The 25,038-nt window shown below is 43.2% G+C and overlaps 2 protein-coding genes across 2 annotated transcripts; one reads left to right on the top strand and one right to left on the bottom strand.

Moving 5' to 3' along the window:
• The first annotated feature begins 6,054 nt into the window (after positions 1-6,054).
• On the top strand, positions 6,055-15,855 carry NELFCD (negative elongation factor complex member C/D). The gene is made up of 15 exons (XM_076352208.1): positions 6,055-6,165; positions 6,675-6,790; positions 6,974-7,083; positions 8,137-8,246; positions 8,569-8,676; positions 9,274-9,426; positions 10,205-10,335; positions 10,765-10,930; positions 11,567-11,701; positions 12,247-12,386; positions 13,123-13,237; positions 13,574-13,669; positions 13,911-14,051; positions 14,417-14,546; positions 14,931-15,855. Exons 1-15 carry the CDS (start codon positions 6,100-6,102, stop codon positions 14,963-14,965), a joined length of 1,752 nt encoding a protein of 583 aa, XP_076208323.1. The 5' UTR covers positions 6,055-6,099; the 3' UTR covers positions 14,966-15,855.
• Positions 15,856-16,872: 1,017 nt separating this feature from the next.
• Positions 16,873-23,400, bottom strand: CTSZ (cathepsin Z). Its single transcript, XM_076352212.1, has 6 exons — positions 23,216-23,400; positions 22,539-22,702; positions 20,491-20,670; positions 19,705-19,855; positions 19,281-19,443; positions 16,873-18,774 (listed from the first exon to the last, which is right to left on the bottom strand). The coding sequence occupies exons 1-6, from the start codon at positions 23,353-23,355 to the stop codon at positions 18,661-18,663; spliced, it is 912 nt and encodes a 303-aa protein (XP_076208327.1). The 5' UTR covers positions 23,356-23,400; the 3' UTR covers positions 16,873-18,660.
• Positions 23,401-25,038: the final 1,638 nt, after the last annotated feature.

Genomic DNA, 25,038 nt, shown 5'->3' with positions numbered 1-25,038 from the left:
GTTGGCTCTTCTGTTTGGGATTTTTCTTTTATTCTAGGAAGGAACCAAATGGAGTTGGATGATTTCATCAGCTGTATTACATTCAGCCCTTCTTTAGGTAGGAAATCTCGAAGCATAATTGTTAAGTAATTTGCTAAAAAATCAAGCAACAAATTTTGATAGTTGGGTGGAATTGAAACTTGACCATTTGATACTTGGTTTATTCTTCACTCTCTTAGAAGAGCTATTCCCAACCTTTATGAAACCAACCTTCACTTCTGTTTTTAAAAAAAAAAAAGGTAAAAAAAAAAGAAGGTGGTTCTCCACATTTCTCTAGATCTGGCTCTTCTTCACACACATCTACTTTCCAGGATACCTTTACTGCTTCTTCAAAGCATGCAAGTCTCTCTTCAAACAGAGACTCTGAGGCTGGCTTTCATAGTATATTTATTGGGCTCAAAATTTTATCTTTAATACACTCACTGCCTCATCACTGCCTCATCAAAATCTCATTAGATGGGAATTGTGTCTCAAGAATATTTTACACACAAAATGTAGTCAAATATGCATTTAGGGAAAAAATTGTTGCATTCATTTGCTGGATAATAAAATCTTTCAGGGACATTCAGGTAAATCTAAGTGCTTTTGTTTATGAACATTTCACTGAAACTTTGTAAAACACAAATCCATATGGAAGAACACAGTTAAACCCAAGAAGACAACCAACATTGTTTCCATTCAAAGTTGTAAAAGTTTAGTTTTCAAAATGAATTTCTGGTACATTTAGTGTTTCATCACAGTTTAAATGATACCTTGAAACTGCTGGTTTTGATCTGACTTTGCCTCTTGTTTATTGACCTAAGTGGGGAAAGCTTGGATATTGCAATTCTTCTGCAAAGGGCTATTCAGCAAATGTCTGGCTCTGTTACAGGTCCCTAGTTTTCTCCTCAAGGAAAGTTGAAAGTAAATGCTTTGAGTATTGTTCATTCTTTATATATTAAAAAAAAAAAATCATTTTCTGTTACTGCAATCAAAATAAAGAGATATAAATATATAAAGACAAAAGAACTTCTAGTTTTAAGATTCAGACACTGAAATTACTAGTATCATTAATGTCTAATACCACTATGTCTCTCGCTGGCAGTTGGTGCTGTGGACCTTTTTCTACTCAACTAAGCAGTAAGTTTCGTAGCATAATTACCATTGAAGTCCTACAAGTCCAACTGTTGTCACTAGACAAAACTTTTACATGCTCTGAAAATGCTTTACTGAAGCTAAGATGTACTATTTCAGGCCATAAGCTCTGGGCACAATGAAATTCTCCAGACTGCAGATACAAATATCCTACTTAGGAGATGCACAGCAAATTTCAGTCATGGGAAGGAAGCCGTTCCTACCTATATAAAGACATCTGTCGTACAAAGCCTATTTATTTGAGCCTTCCATAAAGAACTAGGATCTCCTCCTAAGCCTCACAAAGTCTCACCTTTGTGGTTTTCCCATCTAGTTTCACTGGAATGTTAGTTAAGTTCTGGACTCACTTTTTGTCCAATTTTAAATTTTCTGAACCTTCTGTTAGGGTAATATAATAGTTACTCTGAAATCACCTTCAGAGAACTTGTCCTACATCTTATAACACTGTACATCATTACAAGCCCAAAAAAAAGAGCTGATGAAGCACAGGAGGTATACAGATGTTTCTTATTCGACACTCAGAAAATACTTTTTCTTTCTTGGTTTGGGATAGATTAAATTCAGGTCCAGTATTTTCTTAGGAGTTCTGACTGCTTAATCACACTGTCTGTTCTGAGTACGCTATTATTTTCTCACGTCTACGCGATGGAAATTGCCCGCTAACTAAATGGAGGTAAGCCAAAAACTTTTTCTCAAGGATATTTCCATTGGCCTCCAGCCTCAGCCTGTCACTTCACTCCCAGTTCTTTCCTCATAAAAAATGGCCAGTGCTTCCATAAGCGTTGAAAAGTTACCTTACTGTCTTCCTGACTGCAGGCAATCGAGCAATCGTCTAGCACAGGTAGAGAATGTGTCCGTTGTGCCTCTACTTCAATCCATGCCTTTTATTCTGAAAAAGTCTCTTTTCCTTTCTGTTGACAGAGCAAAAAGAACGTTATCCTCGGCTCACAAAAATGTTGAAGAAATCATAGAATCATAGAATCATAGAATCATAGAATCATTGAGGTTGGAAGAGACCTCTAAGATCATCGAGTCCAACCGTCAACCCAACACCACCAGGCCCACTAAACCATGTCCCTAAGCGCCTCATCTACACGTCTTTTAAATACCTCCAGGGATGGGGACTCCACCACTTCCCTGGGCAGCCTGTTCCAATGTTTCACCACTCTTTCAGTAAAGAAATTTTTCCTTACATCCAATCTAAACCTCCCCTGCCGCAACTTGAGGCCATTTCCTCTCGTCCTATCGCTTGTTACTTCGGAGAAAAGACCAACACCCACCTCGCTACAACTTCCTTTCAGGTAGTTGTAGAGAGCGATGAGGTCTCCCCTCAGCCTCCTTTTCTCCAGGCTGAACAGTCCCAGTTCCCTCAGCCGCTCCTCATAAGACTTGTGCTCCAGACCCCTCACCAGCCTTGTTGCCCTTCTCTGGACACGCTCCAGCACCTCAACGTCCTTCTTGTAGTGAGGGGCCCAAAACTGAACACAGTATTCGAGGTGCGGCCTCACCAGTGCCGAGTACAGGGGCACGATCACTTCCCTACTCCTACTGGCCACACTATTTCTGATACAGGCCAGGATGCCATTGGCCTTCTTGGCCGCCTGGGCACACTGCCGGCTCATGTTCAGCCGGCTGTCGACCAGCACCCCCAGGTCCTTTTCCGCCAGGCAGCTTTCCAGCCACTCTTCCCCAAGCCTGTAGTGCTGCATGGGGTTGTTGTGGCCGAAGTGCAGGACCCGGCACTTGGCCTTGTTGAACCTCATACAGTTGGCCTGGGCCCATCCATCCAGCCTGTCCAGGTCCCTCTGCAGAGCCTTCCTACCCTCGAGCAGATCAACACTCCCACCCAACTTGGTGTCGTCTGCAAACTTACTGAGGGTGCACTCAATCCCCTCATCCAGATCATCAATAAAGATATTAAACAAGACCGGCCCCAGTACTGAGCCCTGGGGAACACCGCTTGTGACCGGCCGCCAACTGGATGTAACTCCATTCACCACAACTCTCTGGGCCCGGCCGTCCAGCCAGTTTTTGACCCAGCGCAGAGTCCACCTGTCTAAGCCGTGAGCCGCCAGCTTCTCTAGGAGAATGCTGTGGGAGACAGTGTCAAAGGCCTTGCTGAAGTCCAGGTAGACCACATCCACAGCCTTTCCCTCATCCACTAGGCGGGTCACCTGGTCATAGAAGGAGATCAGGTTGGTCAAGCAGGACCTGCCTCTCATGAACCCGTGCTGGCTAGGCCGGATCCCCTGGTTGTCCCGCTCATGCCTTGTGAGCGCCCTCAAGATGAGCCGCTCCATAATCTTCCCCGGCACCGAGGTCAGGCTGACAGGCCTGTAGTTCCCCGGATCCTCCTTCCGGCCCTTCTTGTGGATGGGCGTCACATTGGCAAGCCTCCAGTCTTCCGGAACCTCCCCCGTTAACCAGGACTGCTGATAAATGATGGAGAGCGGCTTGGCGAGCACCTCCGCCAGCTCCCTCAGCACTCTCGGGTGGATCCCATCCGGCCCCATAGACTTGTGAGTGTCCAGGTGGCATAGCAGGTCATTGACTGCTTCCTCCTGGATTACGGGGGGTTCATCCTGCTCGCCGTCCCCGTCTTCCAGCTCGGGGGGCCGAGTACCCTGAGGATAACTGGTCTGCCTGTTAAAGACTGAGGCAAAGAAGGCATTGAGTACCTCAGCCTTCTCCTCATCCTCGGTGACAATGTTCCCCCCCGCATCCAATAAAGGATGGAGATTTTCCTTGGCTCTCTTCTTGTCATTAATATATCTGTAAAAACTTTTTTTGTTGTCTTTAACGACAGCGGCCAGATTGCGTTCTAGCTGGGCTTTTGCCTTTCTCATTTCCTCTCTGCACGACCTAACGAGATCCCTGTACTCTTCTTGAGTCGCCTGCCCCTTCTTCCACAAGCGGTAAACTCTCCTTTTTTTCCTGAGTCCCAGCAAATGTTTCAGAAAGGGTTGCTTCACTGCTGTAGGGCAGCATATGACAGCACAACTCGCGCTGTGCTGCAGTTCAGGTAGTGGTGTATAGGTTCTATACTGAAATTTTAAGTGCAGTAAGCCCTTTAACTAGTACAGTGACCACACCTGAACAAGGACTGCGTCTCTTGAAGATCCTACGACAACTTACTTCTAAACAGGGCTTTTTGGCCTTTCAGACCCAGCAATTTCATGGACTGCATAGAAGACTATGTAATGTCTTTTTACTATTTTTCAGTTAGAAACTGAATGAGAGTAAAGGACCTTTTAAATAATTAATCAGCAATGCTCTTGGCTGCCCTCCAAATCCCAGAACACACCCTCACCCTCCCCTTTCTCACAGTTAAACTCTTATACAGCTGAAGAACAGGAGTCAATCAAAAGAGAGACAAAGGGACTCTGTTTCTCTCACATGGTCTCCATTTCAGTAATGCCTATCTCCTTGCCTAAGATCAGATTGTATGCTCAGTTTTCATTTTAGACTTACCCCCTCTTCATTTGTCTGTAACTTCCTAGTCCCTCTCTTCGCTGGGGGCCCTCTTGGCCGGTTGCCTTCGGTCAGCACCCCAGCTCAGCCGGTCTCCTTTGGGACCCCCTCTCTTGGCACCCCCAAGAAGGGCTATACTAAGGTCCCGAGGTTAGCACCACCACTGCTCTGGGGATCCAGCTTCATGTACAGGGGAACAAATCCTGCGTAACAGGCTGCCCTGCGTGGTTACAGACAGCCTAAGAGCCTCAGAAACAGGGAACTTGGCTCACGCAGCACAGACCTCTCTCCTGCCCAGAAATGAAACTGCTAACTGTAATGCCAATAGTGTTATTTATAGGGACTACAGTTGGTTTATTAAGATTTTTTTAGATCAAAGACTTCAAGATTTTGTCTTAGGCTAAAAGTAACCCCCCCAAAAAATTGTTTGCAATGAGAAAAGGCAAAAATGTTCTTTAGTGTTATTCTCCGGCAAGTGTTGGGTACACAGTTACACCAATGCTGGTCCTAAAACTTTACCACTAAAATCTGGTCCTAAAAATCTTACCACTACCATTCCACCAAAGTTATCTTTCCTAGTCTTTAACCCTCTTTTTTTTCCTACTTGTTAGTTTTTAATTCTACCATAACATTTGATCATTACTATCAACTTGTTGCTGTTGTCCAATATCCTCTTTACGCTTCAGAAAGTGCAAGTAAACTGCTGTGACACAACTGCAGCCAGAAGAGCGACACATCCAGTTCTTTCCTCTTCCCTTGCAATCCCCGCCTAATTGCTGCTGCGCCGGGAGGCTTTGGGAGGTTTTGCAGGGTAGGGAAGTTTGCTTTTAAATTTCCATTGGCTTCTTTTTCCCTCTGACTTTATTTCTTTCCCTCTGACTGTATGCTCTCTTCTGCCTTGGCTCTCCAGCAGTGACTAACCGGGCATGAACGGCTTGAACGGGGACAGAGCGAACCTCCACCTCCTTGGGAACCGCTGTCACGGGGCCAGCTTTGACGTTTCCGTATTTCATTTCTACCTGCTGGCGCTCATGGATGGTTTTAGCCATAATTCACCAAGGAACGGCTTCACCGCCGTGAACGCCGGCTCCAGCCGAGAGCAGCGCTGAGGCGTGAGGTAGCTGCCGCCCCGGCACCCCGCTCCGCCGGCACAGGCCGCGCTGCCGCCGGCTCCTGTCAGCACGTCCCGGGGCGGGGGACGTGTCAGCACGTCTGGGGCAGGAAATCTTCCACCATCCCCGAGCGGCAGAAAGGTGACGGGTATCACGCACCAGCCGCCCCCTGCTCCGAGGGCCGCCGCGGCGATCCCCCCCCTTCTCGGCCCTGTCCGCCGGCGGCAGCGGCTCCACCCTCTCGGCGCCCGCCATTCCGCGCTGCTCCGCCCAGGGGGGCGGTCGCGGCCTGGTTCCGGCAGTCGCCGCGGCTTTTTCGGCCCGGGGCGGGACGGGAGGAGCCATGGAGGACGCCGATTACTTCGAAGGCAGCGCGGCAGAGTGGGGGAACGAGGCGGACGGAGGGACGGTGAGCACTTGCGGGCGCCTTAGCGGCGGCGCGGGGCTGCCCGGTCGCGCGGCGGGAGCCGGCAGTTGGGCGTCGGGCCTGAAGCGGCCTGTGAGGGGGAGCGCTCTCCCTCCGCGCCGCTCTGCAGAGCGGAGGGCTTCTCCCGAGGGACGCCGCCTGGTCCCCGGGTGGGTCCCGGAGGAGCTCCCGGGCCCTGCCGCCCTGCGGGCGGGGGGAGCCGCGTCTGGGGCTCCGAGCTGAGGCGAAAAGCGCCGAGCGTGGAGGCGGGCGGGGAAGTCTTCGCTGTGGTGGGGCCTGGGGCTTGAGGGGGTTAAAAAGGAGGAAAACAACTGCGCGGCAGTGCTTGTTTTTGCGCCTTCTCTGTTAAGAAGTCGTATTTGTCTGGGGAGCAGGGTGCTTGCTGTGGTAAACTGCGGTGTGTGAGTTTCTGTGGGCAAAAATAGCCTAAATACGGGAGTACAAGGGGGAAACGGGACAAGAGCTGGCTGACTTGACTGTGCTTGGAATAGCAAGACGATGAAGATGGAGAGGGAGAAGATGATGCTGAAGTCCAGCAAGAATGCCTGAAGAAATTTTCAACCCCAGACTATATAATGGAGCCGTCTATATTTAACACGTTAAAGAGGTGAGTGTAACCTTACGTGTGTTACAGTGCATGTTATGTGTTATAGATACAGTGTTATCACTTTGTATAGAAGTGTGTGTGAAATGGATAAATGATGCTGCTGTTTTCCCTTTATTTAGAGTTCAGTTGGTTTTGTTTTTGTAACATAACTTTCAAATAGTTGTTTTCCAATCCTTTCATCAGATATTTCCAAGCAGGAGGTTCTCCAGAGAATGTTATCCAGCTCCTCTCTGAAAACTACACTGCAGTGGCACAGACTGTAAATTTGCTGGCAGAGTGGCTCATTCAAACAGGTACGATAAGTGATACAGTATAATTTGGGTCTATAGTCTTCCTTTTGTCAGAAATATCTGAATCGGTGGCAAATTTGATCATACTTAGGAAGTGGATCATTATAAAGTTGTCATCCTGTATGTGTATGTGACTAAATTCTTTATAATAATACGTTTATTCTGCTCAGAGAATAAGTGTTCTGTTGATGAACATTTTGAAATGCCCACAAACTGTATTATAAAGGGTAATATAGTTGAAGCAACTGCATAAACTATAGCTTCTTTTTGTTTTCATGCACAAGGGCAAGGGTACTGTTACATAGATGGTAGTAGCAATATTTGATATTTTGTAATAGAATATAATTAATATTGGGGGGGGGGAAGTTACCTTATTACTAGTTACTGATCCCTTTCAGTGGATCAGTGGTTAGATGGACGATTCTCATACAGATGCCTGTATTCTCTGAGACAAGAATTCTGTATTACCAGTCTGCTTGTGAATTCTTCAGCAGCCTCTTGCAAGACATGTTCAGCATTAACTTGTGGTATCTTTGTCCCTTAGCTAGTATAAACTTTATCAGAAGTATTACACTCTGATCTCAGAAATGTAGAACTACTTACTACCACTTTGTGTATTGTTTTGTAGTATACTATCAAAGCTACCGATAGCCAATATATTAAAAGGATGGACTTTAGTCTGTAGTAAGGTGGGTTTGTGCACCAATCCTGGTAATCCCTTTTGTGTTTAAGATATATGTATTTTGGTATCGTGCCCAGTAACAGTCTTGCAAGATGACTGGCATTGCTGTTTGTATGACTGATGAAGAGAGCAAGAGGAAAAGGACTAGTGTAACCTGCCTGTGATCCTAAACAGTCTGCATTTAGGAAAAAAGATTGAGAATCTCTAAATCTGTCTGTGTCAGTGTGGCTTGATAGTAGAACTGATGGCTCTCCTCTCATCTTCTGCGTGTTGATAAATTTCTGAGTAGTTTCTGTTCTTGTTGAAAAATTTAAGATGTTGGTGCTATGTTTGATTGGATTGCATCTGCCAAGTTTTTTGTTCCTCCTATACAGGTGTTGAGCCAGTGCAAGTTCAGGAGACTGTAGAAAACCATTTAAAGAGCTTACTTATCAAGCATTTTGACCCTCGGAAAGCAGATTCCATCTTTACAGAGGAAGGAGAGGTGTGCATGGAATCCGTGTTGCTATCTTTACACGAGTGGATCCTACATAGATGCCTTCATCCGATGGAGTAGTAGATGGTGGGGGAAGGGAAATTGTATCTTCAAAGCTCTTTTGTTAAGAAACAACTGGTTTCAGAAAACTGACTGTATTTCACTGGAGTCCTCAGAGGCTTAGAGAACTTAGACACTTTGACTGCATCCTCCTTTGTAATGAAGTCCTGTATAACAACTTGCAGGACTCCTGAGAGGTAAAAGGCTTACTTTTAATGATGTTGACAACTAGATATTCTTACATTTCTCTCTATTGCTCTGATCTTTTCAGACTCCAGCCTGGCTTGAGCAAATGATAGCACATACTACGTGGAGAGATCTCTTTTACAAGTTGGCAGAAGCCCATCCCGACTGTTTAATGCTTAATTTTACTGTGAAGGTAGTATACCCAAGTCTAGCAAATGAGAGAATATCTATAAAGGGATAATTGTTCTGGCATCAAATATTGGCTGTGGTCTTGCCTGTATCCGTATGTGTTCCTGCATAATACTGCTTATTCAAACATCAGAACAGTACAAGTACATTTTGGTGGGAGGAATTGTGTTACAGGTTGCAAGTGGTAAGTCTAGTTTCCCAGTTTGAAGTACTGCTTCTTGAGTTTTTTGTTGGGTTTTTTGTTTTGTTTTATTGTGGGGTTTTTTGTTGGGGTTGGTTTGTTTGTTTTTCTTTGATCTGTATTTGAAACTTCTGGATTTCTGGTGCAGTGGAACATTTCAGTCAGTTTTGTATGTTTCTGTGACATGGAAAGAATGTTATGATACATCTTGATGTGCTCTGAAGTATTCTTATATAATTAAGGTTTACTTTCTTTTTGCTACATCTTTATTGGTTTATTTTTCTGTAGTCTAAAAGATGAATGTGAATTCCAGTAAGTGTATGCAGAGGCAAATCTTACATTCTGTGTGTTCTTCTAGACTTGTTAGAATATCTGCAATGTAAACAATACAAGTTTTCTGTGATGTTTTTGTTGTTATAGCTTATATCTGATGCTGGATATCAAGGGGAAATAACCAGTGTTTCAACAGCATGTCAGCAACTAGAAGTATTTTCCAGAGTACTGCGTACATCTCTGGCAACAATTTTAGACGGAGGAGAAGAAAACCTTGAAAAAAACCTCCCTGAGTTTGCTGTAAGGCTTTCCCCCCCCCCTTTTTTTTTCCCCCTTTTTATATGGAAAGAAAATAGTGTTTTCTGGTTAGGATATACAAATCATTGTGGGATTGTAGAGAATCTTGACATCTTATCAAGTCTTACAAAATCTTAAGAAGAGAAGGTATATCTGAGTTCAAAAGTAGAAATTTATGCTTTTTGGTCATTCTGTGACCAAGAATTCCTTGGGTTGCTTATGTGACACTTCTTATATTTCTTAAATGCATTGTAAAACGGTGAAGGTAGAACTGTTGTCTTTCACGTTTAATGCAAGATCTGAAGATCAGTCTAGTCAGTCCCCTGGCAAATTAAAATAATTCTTTTATCATCCACGTCAGTGTGGACGTTGCCATCTGAATCAACCCAGCATATGTTCTGTGTTGTGAAATAGCACAATGACTTTTGGATGGCTTTGTACTTCTACTTTTAAAATATTGCAGAGAAAGTACTGAGTATAAGTAGGAGAGAATTTCCTCTCAATTTTGGCATTTAAGAAACAAAGTTCTCAATTTATCCATTACTTCTTGCATGGTATCAATGCATAGTGACACTAAACTTTATGTACTTTCTTCTTGGCTGTTGGGTTTTTGGTTTTCTTGTTTAGTTGTTTGTGTTTTGGTGTTTGGTGGGGTTTTTTTTTTCCTTCTTTTGATTAGTAGATTTCAGTGAAATCTTTGCTATTGCAGCAGTGTAATCACAGAAGTATACCTGCATGTTTCTTGTTGACTGGTAAGATTTTTGTTTGTGTGCTTTCACAGAAGATGGTGTGCCATGGAGAACACACTTACCTTTTTGCTCAATCTATGATGTCCATATTGGCTCAAGAAGAGCAAGGAGGGTCAGCTGTCAGACGGATTGCTCAGGAGGTTCAGCGGTATGCTCATGAGAAGTAAGTGGGAGTTATGTTATTAGTGAAATGTAAGTCACCGGAATTTGTAAACTACTGTCTTTTGGTCATTCTTGATTACCTTTTACCAGCAAAAGGAAAATTCTTAGCTGCAACAGAGCAGTTCTTGTAGCAAGCTTTAATTCGTAGAACAACAGAAAAGTTCCATGTCCTGTACTGGGAGACCTGAAATAAGAAGAGCAAAGAATTGAAGTTTCTCTCTATTAAAAAAAATACATATTTTTATTATTCTACGAACACTTTAGAAACAAACAAGGGAAATACAGATCTATTTCTATAACTACCCAGGATAAGGGGTTCTGCCCTAAGGCATTACATTCCATAGGATGTGCCCTGTTGACTCAGTGAGGCTAAAACTAAAATATCCGAATTAAGAAAATAAGTTGCTATGTATGTTTGCTCTTCATTTAGAGGCCATGATGCTAGTCAGATCACTTTAGCATTGGGTACTGCAGCTTCCTATCCTCGAGCATGTCAGGCTCTTGGTGCGATGTTGTCCAAAGGAGCTCTGAATCCAGCAGATATCACTGTTCTGTTCAAAATGTTTACAAGCATGGACCCACCTCCGGTAGAACTGGTTAGTAGTTGTCTTTTTATAACCTCTGAAACTTAATTCTATTGCAGTAGCATTCAGAAATATGAGGTCTTGTTGTGTTAGGTGTTGTACCGACACAAAATAAAGTTAGTACTCAGACTGATCCCTCTATAATTTTAAGTAATATCTAAATGTGAAACTACTACTTGTATTCTATTTTGCATTAGCTTGTGGATTGATATTTTTTTTCTTTAATCATTCCAAGTTGTCTTTTTATATATAATCAAATTAATTAAAGAACTTCTCAATAGGAGATAAAGATGTCAAGGAATTAATTAACTTCTTTTAATAAAAGAAACCACCCAGTTTTGCAATTTGTTATAAGCAGGCCTAAATGGCATGTTTCAGATTTCTCACTGCCTCTTTCTAACATGGGTTCTGGTAACAAATGGTGGCATTTAGATACTTTAGCAATTTAGTCTGTAACTCTGTTTACTTTTTTATTTTTTTTTTTCCCTGGTCAAAAGTTTGGGTCTTTTCAGAAAACTATCTAACCTACTCCCAAGGCGGGAATGTGTTATATCTCATTCTATGCAAGGTATATCAGATGCAAAAATTATATTTTTAGTCACCTCTTGTAATTCTCTGGCTCTAATAAACCATTCATTTTCTTCACAGATTCGAGTACCTGCCTTTCTGGACCTCTTCATGCAGTCATTGTTTAAGCCAGGTGCTAAGATCAACCAGGACCACAAACATAAATATATTCACATACTGGCATATGCAGCTAGCGTAGTAGAGATGTGGAAAAAGGTGATGTTCAGTTCTGCGAATAACATTATTTTTACCTACAGTGGCCTGACTGTGCTGAAGAAAATGTGTGGTCATGAAGTTACTCAGTTTAAAATAATGTATTCAGCTTGATTTACTTATTTTAATATGAAATGTTTCTGGCTTCAACTGAAATGACTTAAGAAATGTAGATCCTGAAGATCCCTGATGATCAAATAGTGCTATAAAAGTCTCTGAATGCACTGAGTAGTTTTGCTCTCTTCCCCCACCTCCCTGCAAAGGTTATCAGTAGCAGTTCTCTGCTACTAGAACCGTATGTTCTTTTTCAGAGGAAGAAGAATTTAATTCTATGAAGTAGATAAAGTAATTCTTAGGGAATTAAATAAAGCAAGCATCCTTGTACTTCAGCTCATTGATACTTAGGTCTTCTGAAACTCGCATTTGAGTCTAAATTTTGAGAAGCATGATGTAATCTTAGGCTTATCACAGGTTACAATTCCTTTCCTTAAATAACCAAAGACATCCTGTATTTCAATGACTTGCATTCAAACTTTGCAATTTTTCAGAACAAGAGAGTCAGCATAAACAAGGATGAACTCAAGTCAACCTCAAAAGCCATTGAAACTGTTCACAATCTGTGTTGCAATGAGAACAAAGGAGCATCAGAGTTGGTTGCAGAACTGAGCACTCTTTATCAGTGCATCAGGTGAGCAGAGAGACTGGTCCCAATCTTCAGCTGTTGGAAGAAAAGTATTATTTAGGAGAGGCAGTACTGCTAAAGGGAAATGTCTTTGTGGGCTACTCTGTGAGAACATCCTCACTGTAGAATATGTGAAGATGTGGTCTGAAAGCAGCTTGCAAAATCTGACTTTTTGGAATCTCTCTCATGAGGACATAGATTCTGGCTTTCACTGACAATTTGTCCTTCTTGTGTCACAGAATATGCTTTTCTTTGCCACTGGAAAAAGATGACAGATTGCTTTGTCTTCCTAATAAAGCTTTCCTAGCAATAGCTGCATCCTTTCTTCTCATCTTAAAAATATGAAATATCAGGCATTGAATAAATTGGAAAAAACTTGGAGTGTACATGAATTTTGTTGCATATTTTTTGTATTTTGTGCTGAGCAGGGAGTGTCTTTGTAGAAAGAATTTTCCTCTGGACTATTTTTTTTAACCCTTGATGTGCTGGCAACTTTTCAAACTAAACTTTTTGAGCTTTATTAATTCTGCTGTAAGTTAAACTGAAACTAGCAACCATTAGAATATACTGAAAGATTTTTTTTTTTTTTTAAATTTACTGGGAGTTTTTTGTTTTGTTTTGGGGTTGTTTGGGTTCTTGGGGCGGGGGGTGGGTTTGGGTTTTTTGGTTTGGTGTGTTTTGGGGTTTTGTTTTGGTTTTTTTTTTTGATGCTCCTGTGCTAAAGTGATCTCTTCTTCTGTAGGTTCCCAGTGGTGGCAATGGGTGTATTAAAGTGGGTGGATTGGACAGTGTCAGAACCACGATACTTCCAGCTGCAGACTGATCACACTCCGGTTCATCTGGCGTTACTGGATGAGGTAAGGGTGTATATAAAATCTGGCTGGAGGGTAAAAACACTTTTGACACTTGGAACCCGAAGTAAATCCGGTTCACTGGATGCCTATCATTTGCAGCAAGTCAGTAAATATACAGAGATTGATCTGTTTCTATTCAGAGTTAATTATTTGGTTTTGTCATCTCAGCATTATTTACACTAGGAAAACTTAAGGCATCAAAGAAAGAAACAGTGGAATACTTTTCTAAAAGAATTTATGTCTGGTACTGAACATCAATGTAAACTTGTCTAATAAAGCCTGGTGCATCGGTTTTTAAATTGAAGTTCTGAGGCTCTAACTTTCTTGTCTTGTTTGCAGATCAGTACATGCCATCAGCTGCTTCATCCCCAAGTTCTACAACTTCTTGTCAAGCTCTTCGAAACAGAACATTCGCAGCTTGATGTAATGGAGCAGGTGATTCTCAAAGGATTCAGTATTTGTATTCCTTCATATTAGTTAGCTTATTCAAGATAACAGCTTTTGCTGTCACAGGAGTTTTAAGACTTTAATTTAGGAATATGGTCATGGTTAAAAAGTAACATAGCAGATATTGAATCAATAAGAATATGCAATAAAAATGGCATGCTTTCAAGAGGAAGTTCTAATCTGTTGGTTTCTTCTCCTCCCCCTTCACTCCTCTGACTCCTGCCATCAGCTGGAATTGAAGAAGACTCTCTTGGATAGAATGGTGCACTTACTCAGTCGAGGATATGTCCTGCCTGTTGTCAGCTATATCCGCAAATGCCTGGAGAAGCTAGATACAGATATATCTCTCATCAGATATTTTGTTACAGAGGTCAGCAGCAAAAATTGTGTTTACTAACATACAGAAATGGATTTTTAAGATGAGTTGTATGTGTTTGGATATTAAATCAGCTTGCCTCAGATTCAAAAATATTAAGATACGAGATCAGATTTTGAGCAATGTATGTAATACCAGTATTCACTAGGATGTGACTTAGTCCTACTGACTCCTGACTTCTGAAAGTATTAAGGTACTGGGTAGAGTACCACAAGAATACATAATTAATTACTTGTATGGAGAACAAGAGGTGTTAAGTGCAACTACTTGCATGCTTTCAAGACTAGTATTGTGAATTAAATATTGTCCCTGCTACCCCACTAACTGGAAGAATAAACCATTTTTGTCTGCTGTTTCAGGTGCTGGATGTGATTGCTCCTCCATATACTTCAGACTTTGTACAGCTTTTTCTTCCAATCTTGGAGAATGAAAGTATTGCAGGTACTATTAAAACAGAAGGCGAACATGATCCTGTCACTGAGTTTATAGGTAAGTCACATTTATTCATTGCGTACCTGCTGCTTTTGTATTTGTTACAATTTGCAAATAATGTTTAGGAGGAAGATTGCTAAAAATAGGAATGCCTGCCGGATATTTTCACAGATAACTTCCCTTTTAGGGGCCTGTGTTTAGCAATTTTCCTTTAATCAAGAATCTCTGGGTAGTAGTGAGGAACTTGGAGGCAAATACTGCTTTTTGAGAACTAGCGCTGTAGTAAGGAAAGGATAGGAAGGGAAGTAGTCTGTCATAATACACTCCTATCCTAAAACAAAAACATCTGTCCAGACCCTAAAATCCTAATTATTTATGTAATGACAGATAAATCAGAGTAATGTACTGAACACTCACTCTTTTTTTTGATTTTCTTTTAAGCTCATTGCAAATCTAATTTTATTATGATGAACTAAGCAATGGAAAATACCAAGAATGTGGAGCACATGATCACTACTTTGCCACTCTCCACCAGTAAGGTTCTATAACTGGGCAACACAGCAGCAAAAATAAACCCCAAAAAACCAAACCAACGAACCCAAAACAAGGAAGAAAGGGCTGAAGGGCATTTGATTGACTTGTGTGGTGATCTTGAGCTTCATATCAGAGGATTGTTAATGTACTTTGGAAAATGGAATAATACCGAAGGATTTTCTGTTGTTACACAAATCAGTGTAAGTCTGAATATTCTGAAGGGGATAGCAGGAGAGAAACAGATTTATTTCAAAGAACGCTATTTTGGTTACTTGCAGAATTTGTCACTGATTTTTTGTGTAACATACAAAACTTGAAGAATGGGGAAGGTAGTTCCTACTAAAAACACTTTGCAGATAGTTCTCTGAAGACTAAATCTTGAATGATCTCATTTTTGATGTTGCGAGTTGTAAAAAAGCAATTGTGTGATTAGCTCTCTTGCTGCCGAGAAGCCATAATGCCTCTTTCTCACCTTTGCGTTATTAGAATTCTAAATATCCTACAAAAAAAACCGTTTTGTGTAACACAAGTGGAGTTGTAACAATCAAGGCTAGTTTTGTATTAACAGATGAATCCTACATGAGTGTGTTATCTTTTGAAATCTATTTTTTTTGTTAAATAGATGCATCAAGTGTTACTGGTAAGTTTCATTACCATGTTAGAATTCTACTTTTGTCCAAAAATATGACTGTGTGCAGAAATTTCATTACTGCTTGTTGTGGCTTGGTTTTTATACTTATCTCTAGTCTGTCCTGGTTGATGCCAAACAGTGGGGGATACACCCAAGATTTATAACTTACTTTTAAATAAAGGTTTTTTTCTTTTCCAGAGATTTCTTTTAAAGCTTCATTAAGATCACTCTTTTTTTCTGTTCATTTGGCTGGATTTCTCTTTGTACAGGCAAATACTGTTTGTTTAAAAGTGAGAGGTATAGACAAGCCCACTGTGCTTTTCCAAGCACATCTGTTTTCTGAAGAACCTCCTTTCTAAAAGACAGTGACATTTTAAGTCCAACTGGCTGTAAATTTAAAAAGGAAATCACTTTATTCTTCTCTGTTGTCAGTGATTCATGAATGGGAACTCTAAACTACCGTGATAATTCTTGAGACAGCAGCCAATTGTATAGATTCTTAACTCCTCCTAAAAAGGAGTGCATCTTCCCTTTCAGAGGAACCTCAGCCAGTCTCTCACCTACACCCTCTCCACAGTGACTGACCTTACCATAATAACACTTACAGTGCTCTAATCAACTTAAAGCACAGCCTGAAAAGGGCAAAACTTGCTTCTGCAGAAGCTGTTCTGACCTTCTTTGCCTATCTTTGAATAGAAGATGTACTATCATTCCATGAGACCTACTTTTCATAGTATTTTAAGTAGAATTAGCATACAAGTTTGGCTTTTTGTAGCCCCTGACTTCCTTTCTTTGTTAACTGGAATTAACTACAGAAACAATTCACCCTATAGAGCTTCATTTTAGGATGTAGCCCTGTATCATCTTTTAGTGATAATCAGGAGGGGTTTGTTCCTGTGTCTGTTGCAAATTTGCCAGCTGTTCAAACAAAGTATACTTTTGCTTTCCTCTGTGTTCAAGCTTTTGATCGCTTCCTCTAAACACTTGAGTTCCTCTGTACTTACCCATGTAGCTGATTTTTAACTAGTTAAAGCTTCCATGATGGTGTGATCAATACTGTTACGCTACCATGTTCATATCTCAATGGAACTTAAGTTACAGCAGGTACTGCAGCTTGGCAGAATTAATCCTTACTGGCACTAATCTGTCACATGAGACTGCTTGTTAGGTGCAACAATAGAAGATGACTGGAAACAAGTATTAATGAGCATAGTCATGTTAGAGAAAAACATCCATTTATTAAATGCAATTAATAATGCCAGTTAGTAGCAATTGATATGGTACCGATTTGCCACTTAGTAACTGACTCAGTTTTGAGGAAGAGAATTTGCTACCTTTCTTCAAATTAGTGAAGCATTCTGGCTTGTGGCAATTTATACTTTGCCTCTGTCCTGGTTTCGGCAGGGATAGAGTTAATTTCCTTCCTAGTAGCTGGTACAGTGCTGTGTTTTGGATTTAGGGTGAGAACAATGTTGATAACACACCGATGCTTTAGTTGTTGCTGAGCAGTGCTTACACTAGTCAAGGACTTTTCAGCTTCCCATGCTTTACCGACTGAGAAGGCTGGAGGTGCACAAGAAGCTGGGAGGGGGCACAGCCAGGACAGCTGACCCCAACTGGCCAAAGGGACATTCCATACCATGGGACGTCATGCTCAGTATAGAAACTGGGGGAAGAAGAAGGAAGGGGGGAACGTTTGGAGTGATGGCGTTTGTCTTCCCAAGTCACGGTTAGGTGCGATGGAGCCCTGCTTTCCTGGAGATGGCTGAACACCTGCCTGCCCATGGGAAGCAGTGAATGAATTCCTTGCTTTGCTTGCATGTGCAGCTTTTGCTTTCCCTATTAAACTGTCTTTATCTCAACCCACGAGTTTTCTCACTTTTACCCTTCCAATTCTCTCCCCCATCCCACTTGGGGGGGAGTGAGCGAGTGGCTGGGTGGGGCTTAGTTGCTGGCTGAGGTTAAACCACGACAGTCCTTTTTGGCGCCCAACGTGGGGCTCTGTTTCCACCCCTGGGGCAGTCGGTTCCAGGTGTACTGGATGCCCCTCCAAGTGAAAGCAAACTGTGGCCTGCACTCTGCTGCCAATGGGATTGAGAAAAACGCATTAGCAATATCAACTGTGGCATACCACTTGGCTGCCTTTGACTCCAATTCGCATTGAAGTTCTAGCATGTCTGGCACAGCAGCACTCAGCAGTGGCGTGACTTCATTTAGGCCATGATAGTCTACTGTTAGTCTCCACTCTCCATTAGACTTCTGCACTGGCCATATGGGGAAACCATTAACTCTATCCCTGCTGAAACCAGGACAGCCTCTTTAGGGGAAAAATGGCACAGCCAATCACTTACTTAAAGCAAGGAATGTGAGCGAAGACAAGACTAATTAAATAACTAAGAAGTGTTTAGACTTTGTCTTTTGATCAGAGTAATTCCCATTGTATCATTTTGGTTGGATAAAAGCAACTGCATTATATGAGACTTCCAACAATGCTGTTTCACTGGGAGGCCAAGGAAACAACAGAGGATTTAGTTTTTTAATATATCATGTCCAGACTTAGCTGTGTTCTTTCATCTGCGTTATCATGAGATATTATTTGCTCGATAATGTCAGAGAATTTAATATAAGCTCTAGACCCAAATATTGAGTATACTTTTTCCTTCCCAGTATGTCTACATAATTTGTATTTAAAAAATAGAGATTTACATACACAGTTTCTGTGACTAAGTCAATATGATTTAAATACTGTGCATCAAGGCAGACAACTTTTTCATGGGTTAAATTACTTTTTTTTTTTTTAAGCTGTAAATAGTTATCTAAAGGCAGTTCTGTATTTATGTTACTTTGAAGACATTGTGTGTTGCTATCTGGGCTAATTTTGCAGAACTGCCTGATGGTGTTGAACTGTGAAAGAGTTTTAGACTACTATTCTTTAAACAGAAAAAGGTTGTTCTGGGAAGCTTCCAAACAAAGTAGTTCCTAAACAGAAAGATGTACAATATAGAATCAAGGAAGTACAGCATCTCCATATGCACAGTCCTCTTCAATAGCAAGATTGTACTCTGCTCCTCTTCCACCTTTATATGCACTTGTCACAATTCTCAGCCACCCTTTTTCACCCTGTAAAGAATTAATTTGTGTTGTGAATTAGAAAATGTAACTACAGAAAATATATGCTATTGAGTCTGTTGTGTCTTCCAAATATGAATGATTTATAAGCAAATCTAGGAATTCACTCAAGATGAAGTGTAACACTGGGTTCAGAGGGCAACCTTATTTAAAGGGGCAATCGGCTTTGGTGAATTGACATCCCCCTCATCTATTCCCAGGTATGTGACTTGATTTTTGCCTACGACTAACAGTAATTCACAGTTGCCCATAACAGGAGCTGCATGTCCATGGAAGGGTAGCATTTGGGATTGAGTTGACATTACTCAAGTAACTTTGGCTGAGTATCCTTGTCTTCAGATTAGTTAGGTTTCATTTTTTAATTGCTAGTCTAGTTCAAAGGAAGTTTTACTTTTTCTATCCACAGGCTAGCCGTGCAGCTTCCTGTTTGCAAGTGAAAAACCCCACCTTTCCTCTAAAGTCATTCTGCAAACGTGTTTGTTCCCATGTTTCCTTACCCAGGGTTCACCCCATGAGTTACGAACAATCCAGTATTCTGTTCCATTTTCTACACCCCAGCCAGCCACAGATACAATGTGATTCACCGTAGGCAAGGGGTTGTACTCTGTATAAAGCCCTCCAGTGTAAGCATCCAACTTTTCAGTAGCCATTATGCCACAGCTGTAATAAAACAGAGAAAACAAGGGGATCAGGGCAGGGGCCTGGCTAAAAAACAACTGGTTTTCTTGCATTTTGACTTCAGAGCTCAATTTATCTACAAACAACCTAAAGTCTGCATATTAGTGCAGAGCTGCTATATAACATATGCTAGAGCGGAGAAGTACACTTCAGTCACTGGAATGAGGTTCAAGTATTTCAATCCCAATATTACTAGTAAATAAACATTTTCTTTTTTACCATTCAAGACTTTTTTTTTTTTACCTAATTGGTCCATTAGTATAGATTTCCGCCATCATTTTTTCTCTTCCACTGACAGACCCATAGTCAGCAACTTTCCATAGAGTGTAGTTCTTTATCACGTGGCATTCTCCAAAAGTGACGCAAGTTCCACACTGGTTAAACTTCTTACACTCTACAAAACACAGGTGAGATTATCACTGCAAGAGAATGCTTTTCTTCAAGTGAATTAATGATATCACACTACGCTTTTTTTCCTTTTAACTTATTTGAGACAGATATTAATAACTTAATTATTACTAATACATACTCTCTCTGGTGAACTAAATTCCTTTCTGGAAACCACATTTAAAGTCTCTACAATCACTAGTTACTATTCTTTACTTCATAGGCATAAGTGCTTTGATGAGGAAGTGTTTCAGCTGTGCTTCTCTATAGATACAGAAACTATTCCAGTCATACATGACCAGACAAAGGTTACATTTCTCCTCCATTTAGCTTGAGGTGACACTTGTAAATATTTCAGTACATTAGAGATTGTATATCACAGACTTAGGAGATTAAGTTTAAACAATTTAGCTGTGCAAACTTGTCTGGGTATGATTTAATGCTATGCTGTCTGGCTAGAGTAAGACGACACACACAGGCCTGTAAAGAAAACCTGTTCTGTCAGTCAAACAGCAGGTACTACACTGAACCTGAACAGCAGGAACCAGTACGCTGAAACCCCCCAAAACTATCTTTTTTTTTTATGTTAAGATCTGCTAAACCTGGGATGAAGCCTTACAGCAAAGCAAATAGGCATCGTACTTTGATCCTTAGCTTGGTAGTTGTTGCAGGTCTCGTCTGGAATGCCATGGTCGTGGGCATACATCCAAACACCTGAGTGGTCGCCACCTTCACAGGATCCTGCGTCAGCACAATCAATCACGTTCTGAACGGAGAGGTAGGCAGAAGGCCATGCACCTTTTCTCTTTATGTTGATTCGATCTGTAAGGATAAGAAATTGGTTTTTGTTAGTGGAATACATGGGTGGTTACGCATTGCAACTAGTGTTAAAACTGTTTCTCCTTCATTGAACCTGTAACTGTTTGCAGGCAACAGTACTTGTGGTTGGAAAAGCCTCTACTGTCGAGAGTGAGGCACACAGCCTGTCGGTTTGAGTTAGGTCATGCTGAGTTGTTATTATTGTGGGTTTCCATTAGAACTTTTTTCCATTAAAAACTCAGCAAAAATACACAGATGAGTAGGATCTGTTTAAAGCCTTGAAGTGCCCTAGACCTTTTTGAATTCAAGTCACAGCTGCTGAAAACTTCTAGATCCATTTCCTGGCTTTGACAGCAAAGATACACATCATAAAACCAGCTCTTACTAGCCTTTTTTACAGGAGTAAATATTTACGCGTAAATCCATGCAAAGTCGTAAGCCCATGCAGCCCAGGTCTCTGGCTCTGACAGACAGTCGTCACAAAGCAAGGAAAAGCTTTCAGAAGTATATCTTCACTGTTATGTCAACATCTCACTGTTATCCTGCCATCTCAGACAGGCATTGCCACCCTGCTGCCTTATTTTGTCAGAAACAACTAGCTTACTTGGCAAAAAAGCTTCCCAGTAAGTATTTATAAACTGCTTCTCACAGTGCATTAACAGTCTTAACTGATGCCACTGTAGTACTTTTAATCCTATTAGTACTAAAAACATTCAGCTATACGTGACAGAACCGGGAGGCATTATCCCAGCCTAGTCTTCCAGCAACAAGAGAAGAATGAATGCTTTAACTATTCACAGCAGTTAAGAAAAAATATCCTGATTTTTAAAGTGAACCTTTTATACTTATAAAGATGCACATATTGGTATACCTACGTACACAATAAATTTTAACTGACGTTATATAATTAAGAAGTTGCTTTATTTTATCTGTCCTAGTGCTTCACTACATCATGGCGGGTTTCTTATGTGTCTGTATTCTTGTACTGCTTAAGACCAGATGCTTTGTGATTCCTGCCATCTGCTCACACCTGTGTCGTCTTCCCATTTCTGCACAATTTCTTCTATTTCTCTTTCACAGTCAATCCTCTTGCAGCCTCCCTGTGCAAACAGTACTTCTGCAGCATGTTACTGTTGCATGCGAGTCATCATGTATTCTCTCTAGGGAAAATATTTCTCCAACTGAAGCAACCCCCTACTCCCCTTTTCCCAAGAAAAAGTCTGATGGAAAGACACCTGCTGAAACTAGATTTGTCTGTATGCTGTGGTAGGCAGTTCATTTGAATGACAAGGCTCTTGAAGCTCATACCCTGCGGGCCCTTCCCACGAGAGGCAGCTTCTTTCATTTCCTCATATCTAGGCATCACTGGAGCAGCCACTCGCTGCTGTTAGATGTAGCGCGGCAGGCTGAAGTACCAAAAAAGGGGAGGAGGGACGATAACTGCTTTTGCATCTGCTGCTACCATCACCACGCCTCCAAGAAGAGGGGCAGAAAACCCAGTTCTTGCTCCAGGCCCTAAATAGCAGTGCGGCAGGAGCTATGAATGTATTTCTTCTGCAAACAGCTTTTTAGCCCTCGCACAATTTTGAGAGGGTGGGGACAGCCTCGCTCTGATTGCTTTCTCTCTTGAAACCAAACCTCCTTGCCTTCAGCTGCCAGCTTGGGAATTCCCACTGTTCCTGGTATATTCACAGGTGGCTCAGCCTCGGTTTTTGCTGCATTACTCACTGCAGTAATTTGGCACCTCTTCTTTATACGAGCTGTTTTGTAAGCTGAAGATAAACTTCCTTTGCTTAACCAAAAACCGTAAATCACTGGGGGCAAGAGCTGGGCGGGTGAGCGGGCAGCGCTCAGCCCTAAGCACAGCGTACCTGCCAAAGCGCTGGTGCTGCCGTGGGCCCAGCAGGACCCGCAGTACTGGGGGATGTGCTGGTTCCGAGTGGTGCTGGCGTAATTGACGCCGTTCACGTTCCTCCAGTCCCAGCTGGCGGGTAGCGCAGAGACGTCCAGGTACTCGTGCGGGCGGGGGTAGGTCCTGTGTCGGGGCAGAAAGAAGAACTAGCTCCCCTGCTGCCCGGGCCTGTATTTTCAGGCAAATGAGGGGTTTTTTTTGTTTTGTTTCGGTTTTTTTTTTTAAAAAAAACCAGCTTTCACGGAGTGTCCGGCGAGCGGCGCGGGTCACGTGACAGCGGGCAGCGTGACCGGTCCCTGCCCGCGCGGTCTCGTGACCGCCACTGCGCCCCGCGGAGCCCCCCCCCCCCCCCCGGACCCCCCACACCCCCCCGAGCCCCGCGGTGCAGGGCCGCCCCGCGGAGCAGCCCCCGAGCAGCGGGGGCCAGGGCTGCCTGCTCCGGGGAGCACCCACCCCCCCGCCCCCGCGACCGGGCGATGCCGGGTTTGCAAAGCCCCCGCGCAGGCGGGCGCTGCGGCTGCGCCTGCCCAGCCCCTTCCCAGGGGCGACCCCGGGGCCCTCTCCGTGACGCCGCTTGGAGGCGGCCGGGGCTGCCGGCAGCCCCGTGAGGGACGGGGCGGCGGGGGCGAACCTCACCTCAGCCCGGGAGCCTTGCGCGGGGCCGGCTTGTAGCAGCGCTGCCCTTCCCTGAAGTAAAGGCCGGCGCGGGCGGGCGGGCAGAGGCAGCCCCAGAGCAGCAGCAGGAGGAGGCGGCGGCGCTGGGGCGGCCCGGCCATGCTGGGGGCGGCAGCACCTTCCTCCACAGCGCGGCCCCGGCGCCGGCATTTAAGGGCGGCGGGGAGGCCCCGGAGGGGCGGGCGGCCGCGGGCCGCATCGGCGGGCGGAGCGGCCAGGGCGCTGGGGGCGGCGCGGCCGCGGCGGGGCACGGCGGGGCGCTGCGTGCTTACCTGCGGCGGGCGGGGGATGCGGAGCCTCCCTTGAGTTCCTTATTTCGTGCTTATCAGCGTGTGTCTGATGGAAGCTGGACTCAGTAATAATGCCGAGTACAGCCGGTACGTCGCTAAGTCCTTCCTAATGGCATCTAATTAATTTCTCAGGGGATAAGGAACAAACATAGTGAGAGACCTTAAATCGCTGTGTTCTGCTCCCTGCTCTGGGGCCGTGAAAGCTGCAGCACCCACTCCACGGGCAGCCGCCCCGCTGGGTGCACTGTAGGGAATGCAGGTGAGGCCTCCATCTCGCACTGTAGGGAATGCAGGTGAGGCCTCCATCTCACACGCTCAAAAATGAAGCAATTTTGATCGCGTCCCCCCCATCCCCTAAAAAAAAAGGAAAGGGAAAAGCTATTAAAATATCGTGATGATTCAATATACGCAGTTGCTGTCAACACAAGGTTTGTGACAAGAGGACTTGTATCTGGGACAGGCGCAGACCCCGTGTGGCTGGGTTACGGGTTCCTTTAGCTTTGGCCTAAGGCATCGGCACTGTGTAAGGCTGCGCCCAGCGACTGTGTGATTGCATAGGGCAGGCAGGCCCGGTTTTTTGTTTGGTTGGGGTTTTCTGCTAGATCCAAGTTTTGAATTTCTCAAGCCCTTTTATGCTACAGTTTACAAAAGAATACAGGCCTGTGTCCATTTTTTAGGCTATTCCTTAGGGTTCAGGACATTTGAAGATTCTTTATTATCTGCTACAAGATTTACTCAATAGTAGAAATAGTTTTCCAATTTTCCTGCAGAAGGTTTAAGTATCTGTGTGAGTGGACTACCAGTCTCTTTTCCATACGTTGGGTAGAGCTTTCATGTTTGGTAAACAGGTTTAGTAAACCACAGCCAGTTCTTCCCTCGTAGCTTTTCTTCCTTAGCTCTCAGCACTTTTTGTAAAAGGCCTGAGGTTTATTAGCTCCACATTATGAATAGAGAAACTGAGGCACTGAGAACCAATGCAACAAAAGGAACAGCAGGGCAAGAGCGGAGCCTGACTGCTGTGCGGTTGACCTTTTTGGCAATTCATCAAATGATCCAAACTCGACAGTAACCGCGGTTGTGGCAGTAGGGCCCAAGTAAGGGCACTACCCCACAGATGAATTCACACGCTGCGAGCCCCAAGTTTTTGCCGGGTCATAGACCTGCAGTGTGGGGAAGGTAACGGACTGCTTGGTTGTCCAGTCTGATTGTACCAAAACCTATTTGTTTAAACATACGGGCTCATTACGCTGATGATAACTTACAGTGGGCAGCCCTGCCTTATTTCCATTGGACCACCTGACAGAGGGAGGCAGTCTTTAAATAGTTTTTTTTACTAACTTAAATGAAAAATGTGAAGTAGGTAGTCTTTATTGCCTGTTGAATGCAACGGGTTTTGGTAGCGTTCCTAAGGATGATGTAGCTAGCCCAGATTAGTTGAGACTGGCATCAGCTCGTCTGGTAGCCATCCATTCACAGATCTCTCTAAAATTTTCC

The sequence above is a fragment of the Aptenodytes patagonicus genome, chromosome 14 (genome assembly GCF_965638725.1).
Source record: "Aptenodytes patagonicus chromosome 14, bAptPat1.pri.cur, whole genome shotgun sequence".
NCBI classification, from domain to species: Eukaryota; Metazoa; Chordata; class Aves; order Sphenisciformes; family Spheniscidae; genus Aptenodytes; species Aptenodytes patagonicus.
Note: the sequence above shows the minus strand (reverse complement) of the source record. Positions and strands in the feature narration are given on the sequence as shown.